This window comes from Camelus ferus, chromosome 4 (assembly GCF_009834535.1).
Source record: "Camelus ferus isolate YT-003-E chromosome 4, BCGSAC_Cfer_1.0, whole genome shotgun sequence".
In the NCBI taxonomy this organism is placed as follows: Eukaryota; Metazoa; Chordata; class Mammalia; order Artiodactyla; family Camelidae; genus Camelus; species Camelus ferus.
In genome coordinates, this window is record NC_045699.1 from 19,392,469 (window position 1) to 19,418,325 (window position 25,857).

Consider the following 25,857-nt stretch of genomic DNA (forward strand, 5'->3'; position numbering starts at 1 on the left):
GTAACCAAGACAGCGTGGAATTGGTGAAGGAATCGACACGTAAATCAGAATAAAGAGCCCAGAAAAAGACCCACATAGAAACAGACAATGAATTTTTGGTAGTTTTAAAGGCAATTCAAGGGAGAAAAGATCATCTTTTTAACAAATGGCTGGAAGAATTGGACATCCTTATATAAAAAGAAATTCAACCTAGATGTAAACCTTACACCTTATATAAAAATAAACTGAAAATAGGTTATAGATCCAAAGGTAAAATATAAAACTATAACACTTTTAGAAGACAGAGGAGAAGACTTTCTGACCTGGGATTAGGCAAGGAGTTTTTAGACATGATATTAAATGCATTCTCCACAGAAAGAAAAAAAACAGTAAGTTGGTCTTCATCAAAATTAAATCTTTTGCTTTGTGAAAGATAATGTTAAGCAATTTTGAAAAAAGAAATTACCTACTGAGAGAAAGTATTTTCAAATCACATATTCAATGAAGGACTTGTATTCAGAATATTTAAAGAACTCTCAAAACTCAATAGTAGGTTGGTGGGAATGCAGTTTGGTGCAGACATTGTGGAAAACAGTATGGAGATTGATCAAAAGACTAAAAATAGACTTACCATATGATCCAGCAATCCCACTCCTGGGCATATATCTAGAGGGAACCTTAATTCAAAAAGACACCTGTATCCCAATGTTCATAGCAGCACTATTTACAATAGCCAAGACATAGAAACAACCTAAATGTCCATTGACACATGACTGGATAAAGAAGTTGTGGTATATTTATACAATGGAATACTATTCGGTCATAAAAATAATTCGGTCATAAAAAATAAAATAACACCATTTGCAGCAACATGGATGTCCCTGGAGAATGTCATTCTAAGTGAAGTAAGCCAGAAAGAGAAAGAAAAATACCATATGATACCACTCATATGTGGAATCTGAAAAGAAAAAAAAAGACAAATGAACTTCTTTATAAAGCAGAAGCAGACTCAACGGACATAGAAAACAAACTTATGGTTAGCAGGAGGGAAGAGGTGGGAAGGGATAAATTGGGAGTTCAAGATTTGCAGATACTAACTGGTATATATAAAATAGGTAAACAAGTTTATACTGTATAGCACAGGGAACTATATTCAATATCTTGCAGTAGCTTACAGTGAAAAAGAATAGGAAAACGAATATATGTATGACTGAAGCATTGTGCTGTGCACCAGAAATTGACACAACATTGTAAACTGACTATACTTTAATTTCAAAAAAGTTAAAAAAAAAAAACAACCCAAAACAAAAAAAACTCAACAGTAGGAAACCAAATACACTGTTTTAAAAACTGGCAAATGACTTGAATTAACACTACATCAAAGAGGAAATAAACAAACATGTGACCAACAGAGTAACTCCTCACCCCACCCCCTGCAAAAGATGTCCATGTCCTAATGCCCAGAACCTGTGAATGTGTTATGTTACATATAAAGGGGGAATTAAGGTCACTGATGAAATTAAGATTGCTAATCAGCTGATCTTAAAAAGATTATCCTAGATTATCTGGGTAGCCCCAGTGTAACCACAAGGCTTCTTTAAATTTCAAGAATCAGATACATGACCATGGTCCAAGCCATCCATGGCCCATCTTACTGCCTGCTTTTCTCACCTCCACAGTAAGACCCACTATAGACTATTCTCAACAGAGAAGACAGAATGATACTTTTGAAAAATAAATCAAATGTAAGTTATTCTTCTGCTCAGAATCACCCTTTGACTTCTCTTCTCATTTAGACCAACAGCCAAAGTCCATATAAAATCCTGTAGTGTTTGCCATTCTTCATCCTGTATCTTACAGTCTTCCTGCTGTCATCATTTCCTTTAGCCTTCTGTAAACTGACCTTACTTCAATCACATCAGCTTCTTGGCACTTCAAGAAATATGTGAAGAATGCATCTACCTCAGGGCCTTTGCTCTTGCTTTCTCTATGCCTGGAATTTTCTTCTTCCTGACTTACATGTGGTACCCTACCTGTACGTCCCTCAGATCCTTGCTCAAGAGTCATCTTATCAGTGAGTCTTACTAACCTTTTTAACTGCAATCCCTTCCAACACCTTTGCCTGGCAGCCCATCTGTATCTCTGGTTCTTTGCCTTCTTTATTTCATTTTTTTTCCATGACTCCTATTGCCATAGGACACATATGCATTTTCTTTAGTTATTTGTTTAGTTCCTTTATCTGTCTGTCCCTCACACTAGTATGTAGGCCTCCTCAGAAAACTAAATTTTTTAATTGAAGTATAGTCAGTTTATAATGCTGCATCAATTTCTGGTGTACAGCATAATGCTTCAGTCATACATGAACATACATATATTTGTTTTCATATTCTTTTTCATTATAGGTTACTATACAATATTGAATATAGTTCCCTCTGCTGTACAGGAGAAACTTATTATTTACATCTTTTTTATATATAGTAGTCAGTATCTGCAAATCTCGAGTACCCAACTTACTCCTTCCCATCCCTTTTCCCCTCTGGTAACCATAAGTTTGTTTCCTATGTCTGTGAGTCTGTTTCTGTTTTGTAAATAAGTTCATTTGTGTCTTTTCTTTTTAGAGTCCACATATAAGTGTTATCATATGGTATTTTTCTTTCTCTTTCTGGCTTACTTCACTTAGAATGACATTCTCCAGGGACATCCATGTTGCTGCAAATGGCCATTATTCTATTGTTTTTATGGCTGAGTAGTATCCACTATCTCTATATCTATGTATATATCTATACTTATATCTGTATCTCATGTCTTCTTTATCCAATCATCTGTTGGTGGACATTTAGGTTGTTTCCATGTCTTGGCTATTGTATACAGTACTACTATGAACACTGGGGTGCATCTATCTTTTTAAATTAGAGCTTCCTCTGGCTATATGCTCAAGAGTGGGATTGCTGGATCATATGGTAAGTCTATTTTTAGTCTTTGGAGGAATCTCCATACTGTTTTCCATAATGGCTGCATCAAACTACACTCCCACTAATAGTGTAGGAGGCTTCCCTTTTCTCCACACCCTCTCCAGCATTTATCATTGTGGACTTTTCAATGATGGCCCTTCTGACGGATGTGAGGTGATACTTCATTGTAGAGAAAAATGGATTTTTGTCTGTTTTGCTCTTTCCTGTGTTTCCAGCACCTAAAACAGTTCCTCAGTACAGAGCAGGTACCCAAGAAATAGTTGTTGTCAAATAAATGTATGAGTGAATTGCCGCTAGATGAATGAATGAGTGGCTTGTAAGCATAGCCTGAAATCAGGTGCAAGGTGGAAATTTCTGTAAAGTTTTGTGCTTTCTTTAAAAAAATCATATGTAGTTTTCACTTTATAATATATAGAGCTGTATCTTATCATAAATATCGTTTATCTCAAAAGTCTTTGAGCCAGAATGATAGTCCAGGAGTACGTTAACCTATAGCCATTATAAATCAGCGTAAGCACAGTCTGAGAAGGAAAGCGAGCTACTAGGAGCTTCACTTTCTCCTGATATAAATTAATTTATCTAGTTCTTGCCACTCAAGGGAGAGAGAGAGTGCGCTTTAGGATAGCCAGGTATTTTCCAACATGCAGACACACTGGGGAGGTTTGCAAAGTTGCAGACATCAAATTGATGGCAAACAGGCCAGCTCTGGGTCTAAGCATATTCTGAGTATAATTGGAAAACACAAAATGTGGTACAAGGCAATACTATTTGAGAAAATGAGCCTTTAATTTCAAGAATCAAAGTAGGCTAATGTTAGCTAAATTTGATTCTTTTTTTGGTTGGGTTGGAGAAGTAGGGAAAAAGCTACCACGAAGAATGAAAAGGCCAAACGTGATCAATGGACCACCATTTTCTTTAAAAGGGGAAAACAGTGCCTTGATCCAGCTCTGTATTTCTGTTGTCTGTCTTTGTATCAGGCAATAATGTCTTTTAATACAAAGATGGTTACTTTTTTATTTGCCAGCAAATGGCAGCCATGTGCTAAGTTCCTCCTACTTCTCCTGTTCTTTCTGGCACTTTCCACCATGGTCTTTCTCTGCTCTCCTATCTTTTCTTTGTTCCCCTGAGGCTTGATAACATAAGGAAAAAACTTGGATATAAGTTCAGAAGAAAATGAGTTCAATGTGGGGAATCGGAGTGCAAGGGGTTTGAAAAGAGCACGCGGCTGGCAAGGGGTTTGAAGAGATCGTTTTGGCTGAGCGCAGGGGAGGGACCTGGCAGAACTCCTCCAGGCCTTCCCGGGTGGAAAGCTGCTCACCTGGAGGGGACACTGGGCCCTGTGGAGCAGCCTGCTCTCCCCTGCCTGTGGGTACCTTCACAGTCTGTAACTTTGGGTAAAAGGTTCTTCTGGGAGTGCAGAAAACATAAATGAGGCTGTCTGTTCAGCATCTGCTATAGATTGCGGTGAGGTGCATGATCTGCTGGGCTTTTCTGACATCAACCATTTTGTCAGGAGGCATTGTCAGCACTAAGGTATCAATTGCGTTTTGTCATTATGGACCATCATCAGGTTGTGTATTATATCATTTACCCCCAGCCAGCCTTGAATAGAACACTTTGGAAAAAAAAAAAAAAAAGGAGCTACTAGGGGTTAAACCCAGAACCTTGTGTGTGCTAAGCACGTGCTCTATCACTGAGCTATACCCCCCACCCCACCCCAAGAGCGCTTTTCACTGAGGTGTCTGTTTTCAGACCTGGAGATGACTTAGGGCTCTCAGTTTGCTCTAGTTTGTTCCTTGGTTCCAGTGATTCAGGCCCCAGTCACCCCTTACTAGGACAGTAAGAAGAATATGTGAGCTGAATGTTCAGGCTTTCCTATGAGGACAGGAAGGTGGGGGATGCGAGGGGAAGTAAAGGAAGGATTCCCACCATGAAAGCATGCCCTCAGAAGTCACTGTACACCGGCCACGGCACAAATGCATTTGTGCCTAACAGACATGACTAGATTCCTACACAGCGAGCGCTGATTCAACTATGTGACACCAATAAAGGCTTCAGCTCTTCTAGAATTTCTTAAAGAGTTCTATAAAAGTGACCTTTTAAATGAACTTTTTCCCCCAAATATCTCGCCGTGACTTCAGAGACTTATAAAAGAATTAAGCCTCTATCCTTCCCTGGTTTCCATCTTCTAAATTCTTTAATTTTTCATCTTCTAGAAGAAGTTACCAATACACAACCACAGCAAAAAAATCTCACCTGAATGTACTATATCAATGTCTAATTTACCTCAGCATTCATCATTCTATCTGCTAGAGTCTTTTTTTCCCCCAGAATCACATTTTTCACTGCTTGACGGGGTGTTAGAATGGACAGAGTTCTGTAAGCTGGCACCTCCAAAGTTTCATGTGTTTAAAAGTTCCTAGTCTTTCTTCCTACTCCCCTTCTTCCCCAGAGCCTAGTTCCTTTTGGCAAGCTACCTTTTCCTGACTTCTCGGAATAGTCTTCCAGTGCACACTACTTTTTTTTCTTGACCTACAAAGCCACAACTCCCCCATATGTCAAATGTTTTCCTCCAGCTAGTCAACAAGTAAAGAGAACAAAACCACATTCAGTAAAGATACTCATTCTCACTTCCCGAACCAGGGGAGACATGTGTGAAGAGGTACTCAATTGAAGATCTATTGGAGGACTCTGGATAACGGCAAAATTGAGACAATATGTCAAGCAAGGTCAAATTATTAAAAAAAAAACAAAAAACCTCATGAGTACAGGGTTTGCTCTGTTTCTATCTCTATCTGTTGTAGATTAGAACAGTGATTGTCACAGAGGAGAGTGTATGGTAAAATGATCTGGACTGCTGAGTGACTTTGTTTTTGGCTTGGGTATCATGAGAACATATACCATCTACCCTAGCAGGACCCAGTTGGGGAGATACTTGAGGTATCTTGCCTCCATCCAGCTAACTGCTTTACAAATGTCCCGCCATGGAAACAGTCAGCAGGGTTGTTGGACAATCCAGAGGAAGATATAAGTGCTTAGGCTCTGGAATCAGACTCTGGGCTTACATCTTGGCTCTGATACTTTATAGCTGTGTAACTCTGAGCAAGTCATATAATCTGTCTAAGCCTCAGTTATCTCATTCATAACATGGGGACAAACAGTACCTTGCTATAAGGTTGTTGTGAGGATTAAATGGGATGATTACGTAAAGTTCCCAGCACGTACATGTACAGTAAGCACACATTCATTGCACTGATGCAGAGAGACTAGGACACAACGGTCAATAAATGGCTTCACATCATCACTGTCCTGTATTAATTCTGGAGAAATCTGTGATCAGTACTGATCAAATATCACTTTTTAAATGAAGACCCTGTGATTTCACAGCGGTAGGAGAGAATTTGTTCTGATCCTCCCTCTCTCTCTGCTCTATTCCACCAGGCACGTCAGTCTACAGATCAGTCAGGGACCAGAATGCACTCTGTCTTCATGTTGGCCAGCAAAGCTCACGCTTGTACATCAAGTGTATCTGGATCCACATCTAGTTCATACCTAATGTGCTCCCTAAAGAAAAAGTTTCCTCCCTGGGGTTGCAATAGGTGACCTGACTTGTCCCACCTAAACGAATTCATAAAGCAGGAACATAAATCTTTCCACATTGTTTGATGGGGGTGTTATCCCCTAGTTGCTTCAGGGAGCTAAGCCAGGGGAGTATAACAGGTCAGAAGGCCCATGGATTGCCCCATCCCTGGAGTGGCTTACGTTTAGCTGCGGAGAGCTGGGATTTATACTGCCCTCGGACCAGCCTGCAGGTGGACCCATCTCCGTTGCAGACTCCACAGTTATCTTCCTTGATGGTGCTTCCCAGCTGGTGATCGCAGCCAACAATCTAACAAGGAAGAGAAGCAGAGAGGTAGGTAATTCAACCAGGTGCCTGCTGGTGGAGGGATCTGTGGTGAAGCCCATTGCCCCCAAATGACCCTCCTGTTATCCTTGAGGAGGCTAAGACATGCTTCCCATGAAGGGGACTGAATTCAGCTGGAATCGAATGAAGCTAAGGAAAAAAAATGTAGTATGGGTAAAGATGTTTTCACAGCTCATATGTACTGAAATATACAGGGTTAGGGAGTGAGGGAGAGGGAGAGGGAGGGGAAGTAATGGAGGGGAAGAGAGAAGGAAAGGGAAGGAGAAGGGGAAGGAGGGAGTCAAGTGGGGGAGAGACGGTGAGGGAGAGACAAAGATACTGAACTATTAATATTAAAGAATCTTAATTAAAGCATAATTCCCACTGTCAATAATTATGATTCACCCCAATCACAGAAAGAAACAACTGTGAGGCAACTGTAGCAGGAAAAATTTTATGAGTAATCTCTATATATTCCTTAGAATGTAATTATGCATAAGGGTAGGGGTTTTGTGCCTTGAGTTCACTGATACATTTCAAACAACCAGGACTGGCAAATTGTAGGATTTCAGTAAATATTCGTTAAGTGATAGTTAAAATATCTCCTTTTCTAGCTAGCATTTCAATGAAGAAAAGAGAACAGAATCACTGTACTAGCTGACAGAACCAGATAAGTATACGTGTACATGCTGGGAGGGAAGGGTTGGTGTGGAGGGCAGCGGAGAGAGCCAACAGTGAAAGCCTGCTGTTGCCTGGCCCTGTGTTGTACCAGGCACGACACACACATCTCATTTATTCTCAAAACAATCATGCGAGATATCCCCGCTTTATAGCTGAGGTTATGAATCTTGCCAAGGTCACTTAGCTAATAAGTAGCTGAGTTCTAAATACGTCTAACAAAACGTTTGTGCTTAACCCAAGTCAGGCTTAACAAAATCACAAGTCTTCATCAATTACATGGGCAAATGTATTTGTATCTCTGATCTTGCCTTTTCAATGTTCAAGTTACAAAAAATTCCAATCCAAACTCAACCAGGTTGGACTTCAAGAGTTCTAGTTAGATCTAATATCAAAAGATCTATTCCACTCCCAAACTACTTCAACTACTGTTTTTGACAAAATAAAATGATAACTGTAGTGACATTTGAAGGGGCTTATGTCTACAATGTCCTCACCATCCATCCTGCCTTTCAAAAGCCTGGTTGTTGATATGACCTTTCTTTGAGGCTTGATTTTCTTTTTCTTTCTTTCTTTTTTTTTTTTTTTTACCTTTAACTAATAATCGCAAACATATGTTTAGGCAAAGGTTTAAAAAATAAAAAATACAACTATTGAGTCTTGTGTTATATATGTGCTCTATTTTTAAAATGTGGTCATGTGTACATTTCCCCTAAAAGCATATGGGCATCTTTTAAAATAAATGGCAAAACAACAACTCTTTCAGCAGTCACACATGCTTTGAAACTTGAAAATGTCAGGAGAACATTGTGCCTAGTTTTTAAGTAAGGAGTGACGGGGGGACTGGTTCCATCCCATCTTTATGTGTTCACTGTGGTCAAGCTGCAAATGACCTCAGTATGTCCAGAGGCAACAGTTAGGCCATTTCAGAATGGATGCAACCTTCACCCACGCAGAGCCCAGTGTGTGCTGGCTTAAGACTTCTTTGATGAGCTTCTCTATAATTGCAGTGAAATTATTTTCAAATCCTTATTTGTAGATGAACCCACACACAAGCTGAGCAATTTTGCATTCATTCTTATATTCCAAGCACAGTGTGAAGTGGAACGCAGAAGTAACTTATTTACAAAGACAAACAAATTATTTAATCATTCAGCTAATAATGATTGCAGACCTGCTATGAGCCAGGCGCTGTGCTAGGAGTAAAATCCAATGGTGAGTTCAAGCACACGTGGGTCCACCCTCAGGGGACTTAGAGTCTAGTGGTGGAAGCAGATGTTACCCAAATCATCACACACAATACATGCAGAATGATAATCATGACGGAAACTATTAAAACACAGCTATGCGGTAGTCTGAGAGCATAAAGTATGGATAACTTGATCTGTTTAAAAAGGCCAAAGAAGATTTTCCTGAGGAAGAGTCTTCTGAGCTGAGAGAATGAGGAGTCAGAGTTAATGAGATGAAGGGGAAGTGTTGCTAGGAGGTTTAGTCTATCTTAGAGTACTGCCTAGCTAATTCAAAAAAAACAAATTTGCCCCCCACCCCAAATCATACTGTATTTGACATCAAAAGCAAAGACAACAAAAGCCAAAATAAACAAGGGGAGGCTATGTCAAACTAAAAAGCTTCTGTACAGCAAAAGTAACTATCAACAAAATGAAAAGGCAACCTAACGAATGGGAGAAAGCATTTGCAAATCACATACGTGACAAGGCATTAACACCCAGAAAATATAAAGAACTCATACAAATCTATAGCAAATAAACCAAACAATCCAATTTAAACATGCGCAGAGGATCTGAATAGACATCTTTCTGAAGAAGGTAAACAGATGGCCAGCAGACATATGAATAGGTAATCAACAACATTAATCATCAGGGAAATGCAAATCAAAAGCACAGTGAGACATCACCTCACATCTGTCAGGATGGCTGTTACCGAAAAGACATCAAATAACAAGTGTTGGCGAGGTTGTGGTGAAAAGTGAACCCTAATACACTGTTGGTGGGAATTTAAATTGGTGCAGCCACTATGGAAAATAGTATGGAAGCTCCTTTAAAAACTTAAAAATAGAACTACCATATGAACCAGCAATCCCACTTCCGGGTATTTCTCCAAAAGAAGTGAAATCACTATCCTGAAAAGACATCTGGATCCCCATTTTCATTGCAGCATTATTTTAAATAGTCAAGACATGGAAAAAATCCAAGTGTCCACAGATAGATAAATGGAGATACATATATATATATATATATATATATATATATATATATATATATATATATATATATGAAAAAAGAGAGAAATCCTGCTATTTACAACAATACAGATGGATCTTGATAGCATTATGCTAACTGAAATAAGTCAGGAAAAGACAAATAGCACATGATCTCACTTACATGTGGAATCTAAAAAGACAAACAAAAAAACTCATAGATTCAGAGAACAGATTGGTGGTTGCCAAAGGCGGGGGTTGAGGGTGGGTGAAATGGGTTAAGGTGGTTAAAAGAGACAAAGTTCCAGTTACAAAATAAGTCATAGAGATGTGATACACAGCATGGTGACTGTAATAAATAATACTGTATAGTATATTTGAAAGTTGCTAAGAGAGTCAGTCTTAAAAGTTCTCATCACAAGCAAAAAAGATCTGTAACCACGTGTGGTAATGAATATTAACTAGACTTACCACAGTGATCATTTTACAATATACACAAATATAAAATCATTATTTTGTACACCTAAGACTAATATAATATCAATTATATCTCAATAAAAAAGATTATCAGAAGACTAAACCATCTGATTGCCTTAATAGAGCTGAATTCTTTGAGGAAATACGACTATCTTAATTTAGGCAGTATTACTAAAGAAATCACTGACTCTACTGTTGTTTGGGGTTGAAGACACATAATCTTAGAAGATACTCAGCTCCGTGGAAAGGCAGTGGGCATGGGAATTTACACTCTCAGGTATCTCGAACCTAAGTTTATTCTTTCAGTGAAAGAAATTTCAGATTTCTCAAAGGATTTAACTTTCTCTGGAAAATTTTTAATGGACTCTGATGTCTCTAAAGGAGCCCAAAAAGGAGATCATCATGAAAATCTCTCTCTAATCTGAAATATTTCTTATGATTCCAAAGCCATTTTAAGAAAAGAACAATCCAGCTTCACAGATCCAGAGTGACCGTCATATTAGGAATAGTTAATAGAAGGTGACATACTGTAAGGCTGACATGGCCAGACCACCAACTTAGTGCTCCCCAGTGTGAGTTTATGGGCCCTAAGATATGAACCAAGTCAGTTCTCACTGGGCTTTGTTTAACTTCAGAATAGAAAAGACAAACACCTCTCTGACACAATAGTTTTTTTTTTTTTTCCTTTCTGTATTACTTTCTTTTTAAGATGCCAAAATATTCTAACTCAATTGTTTTTAAAATATGTAATACTTTATCATCAGATAAAATGTTCTTATTTTGGTCCAAGTGGAAAATTATTTGCAATTATATCAGGAAAACCATTGCTGACATATCTCAATCTGCTGACCTTAAGTAACTGTCAATTAAAAATTAGTTAAATCATTACTTAAAGAGCTATCATTAATAACTGAGAAGAAATAAACAGGAATACAGAAATGGGCTTAGTTGGCAGGTGTAATGCCAGACCCCTCTGTGCCTTTGCATATTTCTGCCTGGAGTGCTCTTTCCCAGTTCTTTATTTGGCAGACTCCTGTTCATCCCTCAAATCCCAAAGTAAGTGTCTCCTCAAAACAAGCCTTTTTCAGATTCCAGACTTAACTACTTTAATGTTCTATGCCTCCTCAGCCTTTTGTTTATAACTCCATGCAGCAGAGAGTACAAACTGCCACCTCATAGCCATCTACCCTATTTTTCTCAGTAACAGAACTCCAATTTTATTCAGTTGAAAGAATACATTGATCATTGGCTATGTGATCAAGTTGTAATTAGTGAAATAATAGTGAGAGTGTTATGTGGGGCTTCTGGGAAGGCTGCTTACAAGAAGCTCCTTGGTTGGGGAGGGTCCCTTTCACCTGCCTTCCTTTCTATTGGCGTCAGTTGCCATCTTGAAAAATGAGACGATCTTGAGAATGGAAGGATGGCAGAGCAGAAGGATAGAAAGAACCTGGTTCTGGAACCGCACGTGGGTTGATTACATTTGTACTTCTCTTTTTGTGAGGGAGTAAATCCTTTAAGGGCTTAAGCCACTATTTTGGGGTTTCTTTTATCTGTGCTCAATTCAAATAGTTATGTAACTTACACTGAGTTTATATTGAGTTTAATCTATCAGCTTGTCTGTCTCCACAGCAGATCACCTGTTTTATTAATCTTTCTCTTTTACCTTAGCACAGTGCCTGGCATTTGAGATACACAGTGAATGCTGGCAAATCAATGAAACATGGCCAGTGTGAACCCATCTAAGCATGTCAGTCTGGGCCACGGTATCTGCCTGTGGATCGTGTTTATTTACATTCTCCAATTATCCGTAACATAACATAACACCAAACATACTGGTTTGCTAATAATTCCAGTGTAGGTTATAGATAGGCAACCTTAGACACAGCCACTGATGACATACATGTGTACCAAAATGTGCATATTTGTTGGTATGTGTGTTTCCATGTATCTGTGCACTCAGAGAAACAGACATACCATTAATGACAGTGAGAGGTCAAATCTAAACCTTTGTCCTGGTGCATGAACAAGAATTACTTTTAAGGGCTCGTATTTTTAAGAGATCCAGGTGCACCTATGCTCATTATTAGTAAAATGTCATGAAATGCAATGTTCAGATCACTGAGTTCCGAGACCCACCCCAGTCTGGACAAAACATTAAAGTGAGATAATGACCGCTCATAACTTTGGCAACTACGTGGAATTTTTTGTAAAGGGTGGAAAACTAACGGAATATTTTGGCCTAATGCAGCTTATTAGTATTCTGCTAGTAGGTGTCAGCTCAATACAGTGGTGTAACCTCCTCCCAATTCAAAATAAATGCATGGTGGTGCAGTTTTTTTAAACAAAACTTTTGTCGCAGGTGATATAAAAGGTGAGAAGCTCCAAGGTGTTTTTGTTGTTTAAACATTCATGGGCCTTCAACATTTTCTTGTTTGTCTTGAATATATGCTTTTTGCATACATATATGTACACAGGCACACAGACAGGCAAGGCAGTTCCTCGTCTTTTGAGGGGAACACATACGCTTAACACTTAATTTTTCTTTATTCTTTTTCAGAATTTACTAAGGGGAGGGGAGAAAACGCTCCCTAAACAAAAAACTAGAATTATGACATGCAGTCCAAGTTGGCTCACAGATCCTCAGCACGTCCTGCAGATTTCAGGCATCAGGCCTGGAGTATGTGGTGATAGGAGTTTCTTCCTTTACACCTTACATAACTGATAGCAAGTGAACAGGCAGAACACAAGACTGAAATTCTCTAGACACTGAAATATGTATAATAAAATGTCTTCACTAGGAGCCACAGGAGAAAGAAAGATCACTGCACGGATAATTGGAGAATGTAAATAAACACAATCCACAGGCAGATACCGTGGCCCAGACTGACATGCTTAGATGGGTTCACACTGGCCACGTTTCAAATGGTTTCCCATAAGGACCTCAACTTCTAGCATCAAATACTGAGCCAGTGATGTCAAGCTTTTCTTGATCCAACATCATGAGGTAAGAAATTTTTAAATCCCTTTATTTTCAGCACTGGGAAAGACAAATATGGAAAATGAAACTCTGCAAATCTGATCACAGCTGCTTTTATTTATAATTATTTAATTCAGATAGAACTTTATGGGGGAAGACTGTGCTCTGACATACATTATATCTCATTTACTATTTATGTTAATAGGGAAAATCATCTATCTCCAAACTTACCTTCAAAAGAGATTTAGACATTGATCGATCTGTTTATGATTTAACCTTTCTATGAAAAGATTTATAGCATATACATGTTGTACAACATAATTAAATTAAAAAAAAAGGGAAATAAAAGTCAAAAAGATGAGTTAAAGCCAGAAAGAAAGAACAATACAGAATGCACACTGTGAAGTCCTATGCATTTTCTAGTTAGGGGTCATGGATCTGGATGTGAAGTTTCTAGAAAAGAGGGAAACATGAGCAGTTACAAGGGTCACAGCATCTGCTGGATCTTTTAGAAACTGTACAGGATAATGCATTCCTTATAGTGGACACTCAGTAAGTATTGGATCTTTTAGAAACTGTACAGGATAATGCATTCCTTATAGTGGACACTCAGTAAGTATTTATGTGACAAATGACAAACTGGCCCAGGAGAATCTTAATTACTCAAAGTACTGAAATCCTAGATATATCTGGTGTGACTTTCCTGAAAGACAATGCCACATAACAATGCCCCAGTAACAATGAAGCAAATAAATATAAGAAGTTGCAAAAGAGCTGGCTCTTCAATAATCGTCAATGAACCCTAGTGGTCGGGGAACATTTAGTGAAAGCAAATTTGAGGAAGCCAAAACAAACCATCCAGGTACAGAGCATTGTGATGGTCCAATTTAATCGAAGGCTAGAATTTACAGCACTTAGAGCTGGGCTGGCAAAAATACGGCACATGTGCAGCAACTTTCCTGCCAGGACCCACAGCAGACATTACTAACCAACCGCAGCACTCTTTGCCACTGAGATTTTATGCGCCCCTGGACCCTCTATGAGATTGAGATCTAGAAGCCAAATCCAATAGACTGCATGTCTTGCAAAAAGACTAAACCCATTTACAACTTTGGAGTCAGAGAAACTTTTAGACAATTCTCCACATATATTTCTCTTAGGATGAAGGTTCTCTGAAGATATAAATGATTTCAAGTATAGACTGCAACACCGGGTTCAGAGAAGATAAACAACTTTGCCAAGGTCACACAGCTGGTAACTAACAGAACCAAAATTCCAACGTGGGATTCCTAACTGTAAGTTATAGTAGGATGCCAATGAACCATGCGAGGATACACTATTCAGTGTTTATTAGGGCAATGGTGATAACAACGTTGAACATTCTTATCAAGACAACCATCACCAAAGCCAGACTTATGCACAGGGGTAAACAGATGCCTTCATCTGTACTCTGTGACGTGGAAGCACATAGAGGAAGTAAATGGGAAGGGACTACTTTTCATCTATACTTGTGCTCCATGCCTCTTCAATACAAGAAGATAGGATCCCTAGTCATTCACAAAGGTGCTCATAGTGGTCCATGAGCTAAGTGTAATGTTTCCAAAAGCCTAATGGATATATGTTTACCTGCAATAAAACTACATAAGGTCACCAAAACCTCAACCATCTCATTATACAAATAAGCTGAATCCTGATCTTTATTGCACTTATTTTAAAATTGTACTCAGGTTTTTAAGTCTTAAAACAAGAGGAACATTATTACTTAATACATGCAGTGTTTTGAATTGACGGAAACTTTCAAAACACAAGGCCTATACAAAATAATAATAAATGACCCCTTTGTGTTAAAAAGTTGGGGACCACTGGTATAGTCCTTTGTGCATTGTCCAAAAGCCCTTGGGGGGAGTAACACATGAAGTTGTTGATGATGCTTAAATTAAACCAAATCAACTGAGCATAATGCATTATGCTAGCTATTATGGTGCTGTGGGGAATACACATTAGGAGTAGGCATGGTCCCAATCTATGGTGAATGGGTTTAATCAGATCATTTCCTCAAAACAGGAGAGAACATAAAGAGAGCAAGAACACTAAGAAGCCTAAGGTCACAGGGGTATAGAGGAGGAGAGACAAAAGGGAAAACCACGTACAGAAGGGAAAGTAAACTAGTGTTTGCCAAACATCTGCTATACTTAGGTACAGTATATATCTTCTCACTTAACTGTTTTTTAAATTGAGATATAACATTAGTTTCAGGTATACAACATAATGATTTGCTATTTGCACATACTGCAAAATGATCACCACAGTGAGTCTAGTTAACATACTTAATTCTTAGAATATCCCTAAAAATTAACTGAAATTATGTCTATTTTACAAAAATAAAACTAGACTCAAAGATTCAACAATTTGCCCAAGACCACATTGCTAGGAATTAGTGTTGCCAGAGCTGAAATCCAGGCTGTAGCACCATGCCATCCATGAGCGATCCCTCCCGTCTATGATGTACTGTGTTCCTCTTAGGGGTTAAAAGGGCAGCAGAGAGATAGGAAGAATAAGGATGAACATGTTTCTTTAAGCCACACCTTGTTGCCAAAAGCAACAGCAACCTACAGCTCTCAAGTACTAAGATTAAGCACCAGGGAAAAGTGGGATCATTGCATTCAGTAAGTTTGAAAGTCTATCTTTAATGGGTAGCATTTCTTTTTTGAGGGGGCAACTGAATTGATTAAAAACAATGAGTTGCGGAGGTGAGGGTATAGCTCAGGGGTAGAGCGCATGCTTAGCATGCCTCCGGTTCTGGGTTCAATCCCCAGTGCCTTCATTAAAATAAATAAATAAGTAAATCTAATTAGAAAACAACAACAACAACGAGTTGCTTTTTTTCAATAGCACAGATGCATGCCACAGGGAAACAGTGATAAATACCCACAGGCTATTAAGCTAAACGGATGATGTATAGTTCTCTGACACTCTAATACACTATAATCTGGAAAACATTTATGTGATGGCATTAACCCTCTTTCCTCCAGGTAAAGAGTTTCCAAAGGGATTCTCCCCATATGTGGCACTCTCCTCTGGGGTTTACCCATCACTGGTCGTACTTCTCAATTTCCTCCTGGATTCACTGGAGTCCTTATAATGTCCCACAGGGTCCTGTACTATCTGAGTTACCTCTTTGACCCCATCTCTCTCTGGGTTTCTCCCCTTGCTATTCTTCAAACACTTTCTTATCTTAGGACAGCACTGGTTGTTGCCTCTGGAACATTCTTCCCTAGACACCTCTAGAGCAGCTGTCTTGCTGCCTTTAAGTCTTTACTGGAAAATTTCACCTTACCAATACTGCCTACCCTGACCAGACTATTAAACCTGCATCCCTCCCCAGACCCAGGTTCTCTTACCCTGTCCCATTTTTTTCTTTTTACTTATGGCACTCATTTTATAATACAATATAATTTACTTATTTATTAAGTTTATTGTTTATTTTCTATCTCCTACTAGAATGTAATACCACATGGCCATAGTGTCTAATCTTATAATAGGCAACTAATAAATATTTGTTGTATGAATGAATGAAGTCAGTACATGGGAAAGGCCTCAGGTGTCAGGCAGGGACTGTGGTTTCAAAGAATTTTCCTCCTTGTCTTAACCCAGAACACAGTAACAGCTTCCATCACTCATGCTTTCTGCCACTAGTTTCAAAGACCAAAAAAAGAGCTCTCTGTCAAAGAGAAAAAGATCCCCACGGACGCATCATTTTACAGCAGTGTTATCTGAGAGTTTAATTTCCATTCTTCACTCTGCCTGCTATGTCTCTAGTCCTTCATCCACTGCTCCAGCATTGCTTGGAGCTGTGAATGCTTATTTTTGAGTGAGTCTTCTTATGACCTCTTATCCTCTGGGCACAGGGCTCTAGGCTTCACGCCCTAGTTCTGACACCAACTCTGGACCTGGAAGCTCATTGTATCCTTGATCTCCTGAGTGGCTTATTCTTGGCTCTTCCTAAGGGATGTGAGCTTGCACAGTCCCTGGCCTGACTCTTCTCATTACCCTGTGTGAGCTCAAGCCCTTTGGCTGGTCATCTGGCTGGACCAGAGCCACAGTCCTTCTCTACATCCAACCTACCTTCCCCTACCCTCATCAAAGGGTCAGGACTTCAACCTCCTCTGTGGTTAAAGTCTAAAGGAGGACCTGATTGCCTCGGAATGAGATTTGGCTAGGTGCTGTTTTTAAAGGGTCCGAGTTCTATCTTCTTAGTTGTTTGAGATATTTTCCTATGCTCCTTAATAGTATGCTTACCCTCTAGTTCTAGAGATGTTGAGGAACCACCAGTGGTTATATGGTATTTACCTCTTTATATTATAAGGTAAATGGAAGAAAGTGGAGAATGTCAATGTTAGGGGTATGAGACAGCTGACAGAAAGGGTGGTGAATTGATTAGATTGAGAATGTTTGTAAGAATTTTTCCTGTATTGCCTTTCTTGAGATCAAGACTCTCATCCAACCAATGGCTGGATAAACACTCTAAAAGGGAAACAGAGAATGACTAAGCCTTATTTCTAACATTTATTAAATTTCTTAGATGCCACCAGTCTGATATTATTTTGCTCCTTTCTTACTTATTTCAAAGTCTGGGCCAAATTCTTGTGTAAATTTATTGCTAAAACCATCTGGTTTTTTTTTTTTTTTTTTTGGCGTATTGTTTTCAGTTAAAATAGTTTTTAGTTAAGTTTGTCTAGTAGTCTTCAGCAGAAATCCCAAGAATTAACCTAGTATAGACATCTGTGCCTACGGACACCAGAATTCATTTTTGGCATATGGTCGAGTGACTTTTCTTTAACAGGCTGTCTTCTCCCTCCCCTGATTCCAAAATTAGGGTGTCTGGAGAATGCGAAACAAAATTATACAAAAGCCTGACCTCTGACCTTGCTCCTGTCTCGAAGACTGTAAAGGACCCAAGAGGGAAAGTGTTGAATTTGGCCTCACTTCACATGGCATTAACTGTAATTCTTTGTGAACTGTGGTGACATCATGGTATACTTTGACATCACTGCTCAGACGCCCTTCTGCTGCTGGGCATAAAGTACAGAGATTTTGTTCCAACACAAGAGTCCTTTGTTGAGAAGAAAGGACAGCAGCTGGTCTTCTGCCCTGGTACAAATGTAGATCTTACTGGAATGTGCCTGTTCAGTAAGTTACCACAAAGTAGCCATTCTGCTATGAAGTTTAGAGCTCACTCACACCATAGCTCTGGACAATTTAATGAAAATTTACATCTGAAGAGTTCAAAATTCCACCTATGGGCCCTAATTCAGCAAAATTCTGCTATGATAAACCTTTCATTTACAGGTCTGGAGATGTCATCTGAAGTCAATATTCTCAAAGCAGTAGTGTGCTTGCTGTGTGTGCGTGTGTGTGTGTGTGCATGTGTGTGTAAGGCTAGAGGTAAAGACAAAGTTACAGTAAAGAGGGTGGTTCTATCTCCCAACAGTTCTCTTCCATTGTAATTGTTCAGGTATCTCAGATCTCCAGCCAGGAGGGCTTGTGCCTTGGCTCTCAGGTCAATTTCTGGTTACTTCCCTCAACACACTACTTTATACTAATTTGAAGCTTTCGGATAGTGCTATTAGTATTTTTATTCAAAGTCAGTCAAAGATGTCTTCAAATGATCTATTTATTTGCAGTTCTTTTCCTGGGTTCTCCACTGCCATTTCTGTCTCAGGGTAAAGCCTCAAAAAATTAATAAAAAAAAGTTTATACAAAAATATCATCTGTAAAATAACTCTGAACTTCTGTCCCATGTGGCTCTCGTGCCTGCACAAAGCAGAAAAGTTTCAGATCAGCTTGAGAAACTAGAGGTTATTAATCTCAGATTATTCCCAGAGGAATAAGTCATAGCACAAAACGTTTCAGTGGGATAGTAAACTACTTTTGTTTTTAAAAAGTATGTAATTTTTTATTCTGTCACAGAACAAACAGAGTCATGACATGACCCTCAGTTCTACCATGAGACTTACAGTTGGTAAAAGTATAGTTTTCACCTCTGCAATGTTCCCCTTACAGCCAACCAGACCATGGTGTCCCATCTCAGCCTTTCATCCACACATTCACTTCCCTGGCCATTTCTTACCCTTGGAGCATCATTACTTAAGCCAAAAATCTACATGTTTTACAGCCCTAAACCATGAGAGAGGCAGCATGAACTTGTGGAGGTGAAACAATGACTAAATTTGGATGTGATCATTTATCACCAATTGCTTGGATACATCACATATTTTCAGTGTGTGATTCCGTTCTCTATGAGGATAATCAGATGTGCTTTATCTACGTATCAGGATTTGAACTGATACCTTATATAAAAAGTGGTCTGGCACATAATGACTTTGACCACATATCCTAGAATTTCTGTAACAATTCTGTTTTCAAATCTTCTATTTTATAGTCTTTATAATTATCAGACCATGTGTCTTGGTCACTTCAGGGGACTATGGTTATTGTGCACATAGGATTTATTTGTTCTTTATGGGAAAATATGTCTGAAGCTGTAAAGTGTGACTTAGTGACTTGATCTCCTGCAGATTTATCCCATAGTGCTAGGTACAGGGTCAAGTTTGCAAAAGCTCAGATCCATTTCAGTTTTTGATGACCACAAATATGAAGTAAGATCACCACCCCCACCCCAATCCTGTACAAGAAATGGACTCTTCTTAAGAGGGCAGAGTAGATGGAACTTCACTGAAGAATGGTTTTTTAACTTCCCTCTACTCTGCTAAAGTAGCCAATGAAAGAGCAGCAAGCCTGTTGGGCTCTTTGGGAAATGACCTCTGGGAGTTTTAAAGGATTCTATGAGAAATGCAACAAAACAAAACAAAACACAAAAAACCTCTTTGGATTTGCTAAGGGGTAGCAAATTATCTCCTCTCCAGTTCACTTAAATGAAAGAGGAATGCTTAGAATTCTTAAAGCATCCTTCCTTAGATTTCCATTCTAGACCACCCATCTGGAGTTAATTCTGGGCCACTTTCAAATATGTAATGGCAAGTAACAAACATTAAATGTAAATATCAACACAAAATAGAGATTTACCAAAGTCATTCTTCTAAAACCTGAAATCCAGGGAAAGATCTATTTTCAGGGACTGGAGCAAGAGCTGAGAGTTTTCTCCATGGGAGCCTGCACCCATAGGGATGTGTTGATATGACAACTGAATTTAATGAAAGCAAGTGAGTACTCAGCAAATTCATCTTGGTATAGGTAATACTTAAAATCTATTTGTTTCAATGGGGAAGAAACCTTGAATCTGAAAGTGTAAGCCAAAAACAAATTTTTTTAAAAAAGGAAAAGTAGCCTGAAACTGAGAATCTGAATTGCTTATTAGTCACAATTACGAAATAACCATTCAATCAGCAGTCGCAAAGATCTAAGAGGCATCCGAATGTTCATAGCAGCATTATATACAATAGCCAAGACATGGAAGCAACCTAAATGTCCAACAGATGACTGGATAAAGAAGCTGTGTTATATTTATACAACAGAATACTACTCAGCCATAAAAGAAATTTAATAATGCCATTTGCTGTAACATGGATGGACCTAGAGACTGTCATTCTAAGTGAAGTAAGCCAGAAGTAGAAAGAAAAATACCATATATCACTCATATGTGGAATTAAAAAAAATAAAAAAGGACACTATGAACTCATTTATAAAACAGAAACAGACTCACAGGCATAGTAAACAATCTTACAGTTACGGGGGAAAAGGAGTGGGAAGGGATAAATTCGGGAGTTTGAGATTTACAAATGTTAGCCACTATATATAAAAACAGATTTTAAAAAAAGTTTCTTTTGTATAGCACAGAGAACTATGTTCAATATCTTGTAATAATCTTTAATGAAAAAATATGAAAACAAACATATGTATGTATATGCATGATTGGGACATTGTGCTGTACACCAGAAATTGACACATTGTAATTGACTGTACTTCAATTAAAAAAAAAAGTCCTAAGAGAAAAGTGGATTGATTGATTTTTTTCTTATTTGTACTGGAGTGTATTTGATTTACAATGTTACTTTCAGGTATATGGCAAAATGATTCAGATATATATAAATATATATATATATGATATATATAGAGAGAGATATATACACACACACGTATATATTTTCAGTTTCTTTTCTGTTATGGCTCATTACAAGAAATTGAATATAGTTTCCTGTGCTATACAGTAAGTCCTTGCTGTTTATCTATTTTTATATATAGTAGTGTATATCTGTTAATTCCAAACTCCTCATCTATCTCCTGCCCTTCACCCCTGGTCACCACAGTTTGTTTTCTATAGACTGGCTGATTTTTAATGGGCCCTCAAATTCCTGAGCCAGATGAGAGGTTAGCTGCTGGACTGTGCTGGAAGAAGGCTGACAAGGATCAGTCCTGGCCGCCCTTTCAAGCTCTAGGCTTGTGGGTTTGGGATAAGCAGCTGCATTCTGCTGAATCACTGCAATACTGACCGTAGCAAAATGAAATGCTGTTTCTTTCTTTTCAGACAAAAACAAATTCACTCAAGGCCCCAAGATTAAAAAAAGCAATGACTGCATACATTTTTTCCCATTCAGAAAGATTAAGAAGATTCCACTAGCCACCCACTCACATACATAAAAATGAATTCCGATTCTTTTCTATCACAGTCCTAGTTTAAAATCAGCTGAAACTAGACATTTCAAATCTGACAGAATTCAACATGCAGCCTGTGTCTAATTCATGAATAAAATTAAGCTCACACTTCAATGTGGAAATATTTTAAAATTCACGGGCGGAGGGGCATAGCTCGGTGGTAGAGCATGTACTTAGCATGCATGAGGTCCTGGGTTCAATCCCCAGTACCTCCATTAAACAGACAAACAAATCTAATTCCTCCCCCTTGGCAAAATAAAATAAAAAATAATAATAAAATAGCTCGACAAAAACTTTTTTAAATATTTTAAAATTCAAGTTCGTATAATAGTTGTAACTGGTTTTTAGTCAGTTTTTAAAAACCACCTAAAAAGAGCTAACACAGAAAGCTTATCCATGTGCTGTCCTTTAACTGTTCCAAAGGGACCCAAACGACCTGTCTCAGGGCCTTCACCTTACTGCTTCCTGGTGGACCATGGACAAAGAAGAAAAGAAATTTTTGTGGTTCATGCAGCAATCATAATTTGGCTACACCAAACAAAATAATATTTCTTCTGCACGTCTTAGGTATAAGGCATATAATTTGAGATAATTGGCTTATATTTTAAAAATAGGCAATCTGTCTTTACCATCACATTTATGTGAATCTAAACAGAAAATCCCCCAATTCTGTAAGTCTGGGTCTGTCAAACACCACATTTGTCAGAAAAGCAAGACTTAACCATTGATTTTAGAGTTTTCAAGTGTTACTCCAAATGGGTTTTTTTGCATGGTGTTGACCTAGTCTTCATGCCTTATTCTTTTTCCCCATTAAAACTCCACTATTTTAGGCAGGTACAGGTGTGTTACAAGGAATCACTTTCTGGGATATATATCAGAGAGTAGATGAAAACACTTGTTAGTATCAGCATGAGAATTGTTATGAACATGATGCTCCCTGGAACATCTGGGCATTGAATTCTCTGATGATTTCCAGCCCTCAGTTTTGAACTCTTTCTAATGAATATGTCAAGAATAAGGGGATAGGGATTTTTCTAAGATGAGAGCAGTGCCTGTCTCAGGGAGATGTGATCTTCCCAGCTAAAGTCCACGAGGCCTCTTGTTTTGTGGCTAATGAGTGGACGTTATGTCTGATTTGGCAGGATGGTAGAAAAGAAATACCACTAGCCACGATTATTCTGAAGAGCGAGAGATTAGGTAACTGTAGGCTGTGGTAATGGATAATTCTCACTGATCAAATCTGATGTCAAGAAGAGACAACAGCAAATAAACCATGAAAGGGATCTTGAGCCTTATGAAGTATCTACTAAGGGCCAGGTTCTGACAGGTGTTTCACAGAGTTCATGAAGCCTGCACACAAACTCTGGGACTGCACAGATGACAAAACCAAAGCAACTTCCTATGTCACCTACTCAGAAAATGGCAGAATTTGGATTCCAACTTCTTTCTAATGCATCATGCCTACTACTCTGGGCCACTTAATATACCAGAGGACATTTAAGTCAACAGTGTGTATATTCAAAAGAGTAGGGCTGCATCACGTGGCTGCAGCTGCTACTCACACAAGAGTACTCTGCTTTAAAAATGGTTTCTTTAAAAAAGTTTTTATTCAAGTATAGCTGATTTACAATCACACTTACACAATTGTAACTGTGTAACACAACTGTGTAACAATTACAATTGTGTTAGTTTCCAGTGGACAGCACAGTGATTCTGTTATACATCTATATTCTCTTCCATATTCGTTTTCATCATAGGTTATTACAAGTTATTGAAAACCGTTCCCAATAAATAGTTTCTGAGGGAATGTTTATAGCACATCAATTATATAACCACTGTATATCAATAATGTTCATGAAGTTTGTTTCTTTGCACCCAGCTAACAGTATTCGAGAGAGGAAGAAACTCCTGAAAGGCAATTTCTTGGGAGACATAAACTTCCAAAAAGATTCCAAGGTGTTTTCCAATAGTATGAAAATCAGCCCCCCGTAAATTTATTTTCAAGGCTTGCCTGGAGCTTGGCTTCAGCACTAAGTAGGTTATTACCTTCAACAGAGGGAAAACCATCTCCAGTAGCAGCTGGCAAGGCGGAGGAGAAGGGAGGAGGGAGGCAGGAGGAGGGACGGAGTGGAAACACACTGAACTTGGCCCAGACACAGCCTACGTCTGCGCCTAACCCGGCAGAGACCTCACAAACTCTGCCAATGACCCCGGAGGATGACCTCCGTGTGAACTTGGGATCTATCCCACGCAGTGTCAGGGAGGAGGAGGACACCCGACATGACACACTGTCAGCTCTGCAGGAAGCTGACTCGAACACTCAGCTCACACAGACAGTACCTGCCTCTGCTATACGAAACCAGCTGGGCCAAGCACCCACGCAGGATGCAGGAAGAGTATGTTCTGATGTCAAAGCACTTTTACCCTCAGCTCTGACTCTGTCAAAGGTCAAATAAAAACATCTGGACAGCATGGGAACAGAGCATTTTCACCTTAGTTTTTATCTGCGAACCTCACATAATTCCAACAAGTAGAGAAACTGGCAGCTTTAGCTCTAAAAACGATCAAGATTACAGGAGCCGGGGTGATGCAAGTACAAAATGAGGACCACAGGAAGCGTTCTGTGGGAAACTTGCATCCCACATATACTCCCGAAGGTGCAATTCTGTCTCCAGGCTGAATCAAAGAGTCATCTCCCTGATTTCTGTTCAGATCTCCTCAAGTGACGGCAGAGTTCATTGTGGAATACAATCATGCGTTGCTTTAAAATGTATACACTGTCAAGGTTATATTCCTGGACCAAGTGCTTATCTGACAGTTCCACGAGTGATGAGTTCTTTTGCAATGGGATTAGAACTCTGTTTTAGACAACTGCTTTCTAAACTACGGTGCTAGCTACTGGGTCTAAACAGAGATTAAGAAGAAAGGCTCCATTCTGTAAGCAGTTCATTGAAAAGGCAGCTGTGGATTCAGCCCGCAGCACAGGTACTTGCTACCATAAATCCACACCCACACCCCACAGCAGGCCACCACTCTGAAACCCGTCTCTGGCTGCAAAGAGGCACAGCTATTCTTTTATTTCCTTCCTGCAGACAGTATCTCACTATTGGCAAACTACTTCTTTGAGCCTGGGAGCAGCAGAGGGAAAGGTAGGGCAGAGTACTGGCCACAGGGACTCCACGCCCAAGCGTCTGTCAGTTGCCTAGAGAAGCTGAAGATGGTTCACATCACAGTCTCCATCACAAGGAGCAAGTCCTGCACTGCACCCCCTTTCTGGGAATGGTACTGTATGAGCTATCAAAGTGTAGAAGCCTGCAAAAGTCACAGCCCTCTTCACAGGGCTTCATAAGCTAGAAGAATGTGTGGAAGAGTAGGAAGCAGAGCTGGTGGGAATGAAAAATGGTGCAGCTGCTGTGGAAAGCAGTAAAAAGACTCTTTAAAAAATTAAACATAGAATTACCGTATGATTCAGTGATTCCAATTCTGGGTATATACCTGAAAGAACTGAAAGCAAGGACTTGAACCAGTATTTGCACACCCATGTTCTCAGCAGCATTATTCACCATAGGCCAAAGGTGGACACAACTCAAGTGTCCATCAACAGGTGAACAGATAAACAAAATGCGGTATATGCTGTTAAATTAATTAAATGAGATGCCATGAGACCTAGGGGGCTCTAACACCATGGCAGACTATGTAAGCAAACCAAAATCTAAGCCAGTAAATGCTTACAAAATCAAGCTTACAAAATCAAAATGCTAAGGACAACCAATCACAAACAGCCCGTAAGCTGTAAGCTGCAGCCGGTCAATTTTCTTTCTTCGTTCCTGCACTTTCCCTGTAGTCTTGGCCCTGGCTCCTGTCGTTGGAGCGCTCTGAACCACATCTGGTTTGATGTTGCCTGATTCTAATCCATAAATGCCCAAATCAACTCTCGACATTTTTAATATGCCTCAATTTATCTTTTAACAGTTCAAAC

At 39.1% G+C, this 25,857-nt stretch overlaps 1 protein-coding gene across 3 annotated transcripts in view; it reads right to left on the minus strand.

The window, feature by feature from the left end:
* ADAMTSL1 (ADAMTS like 1) overlaps window positions 1-25,857 on the minus strand; it is an 825,910-nt gene that overhangs the window by 244,129 nt on the left and 555,924 nt on the right. For all 3 annotated transcript variants that reach the window (XM_032477631.1, XM_032477630.1, XM_014555590.2), the window contains one exon: window positions 6,714-6,840. In XM_032477631.1, the coding sequence (XP_032333522.1) occupies window positions 6,714-6,840 (127 nt within the window). The remainder of the gene's footprint in view (window positions 1-6,713; window positions 6,841-25,857) is intronic.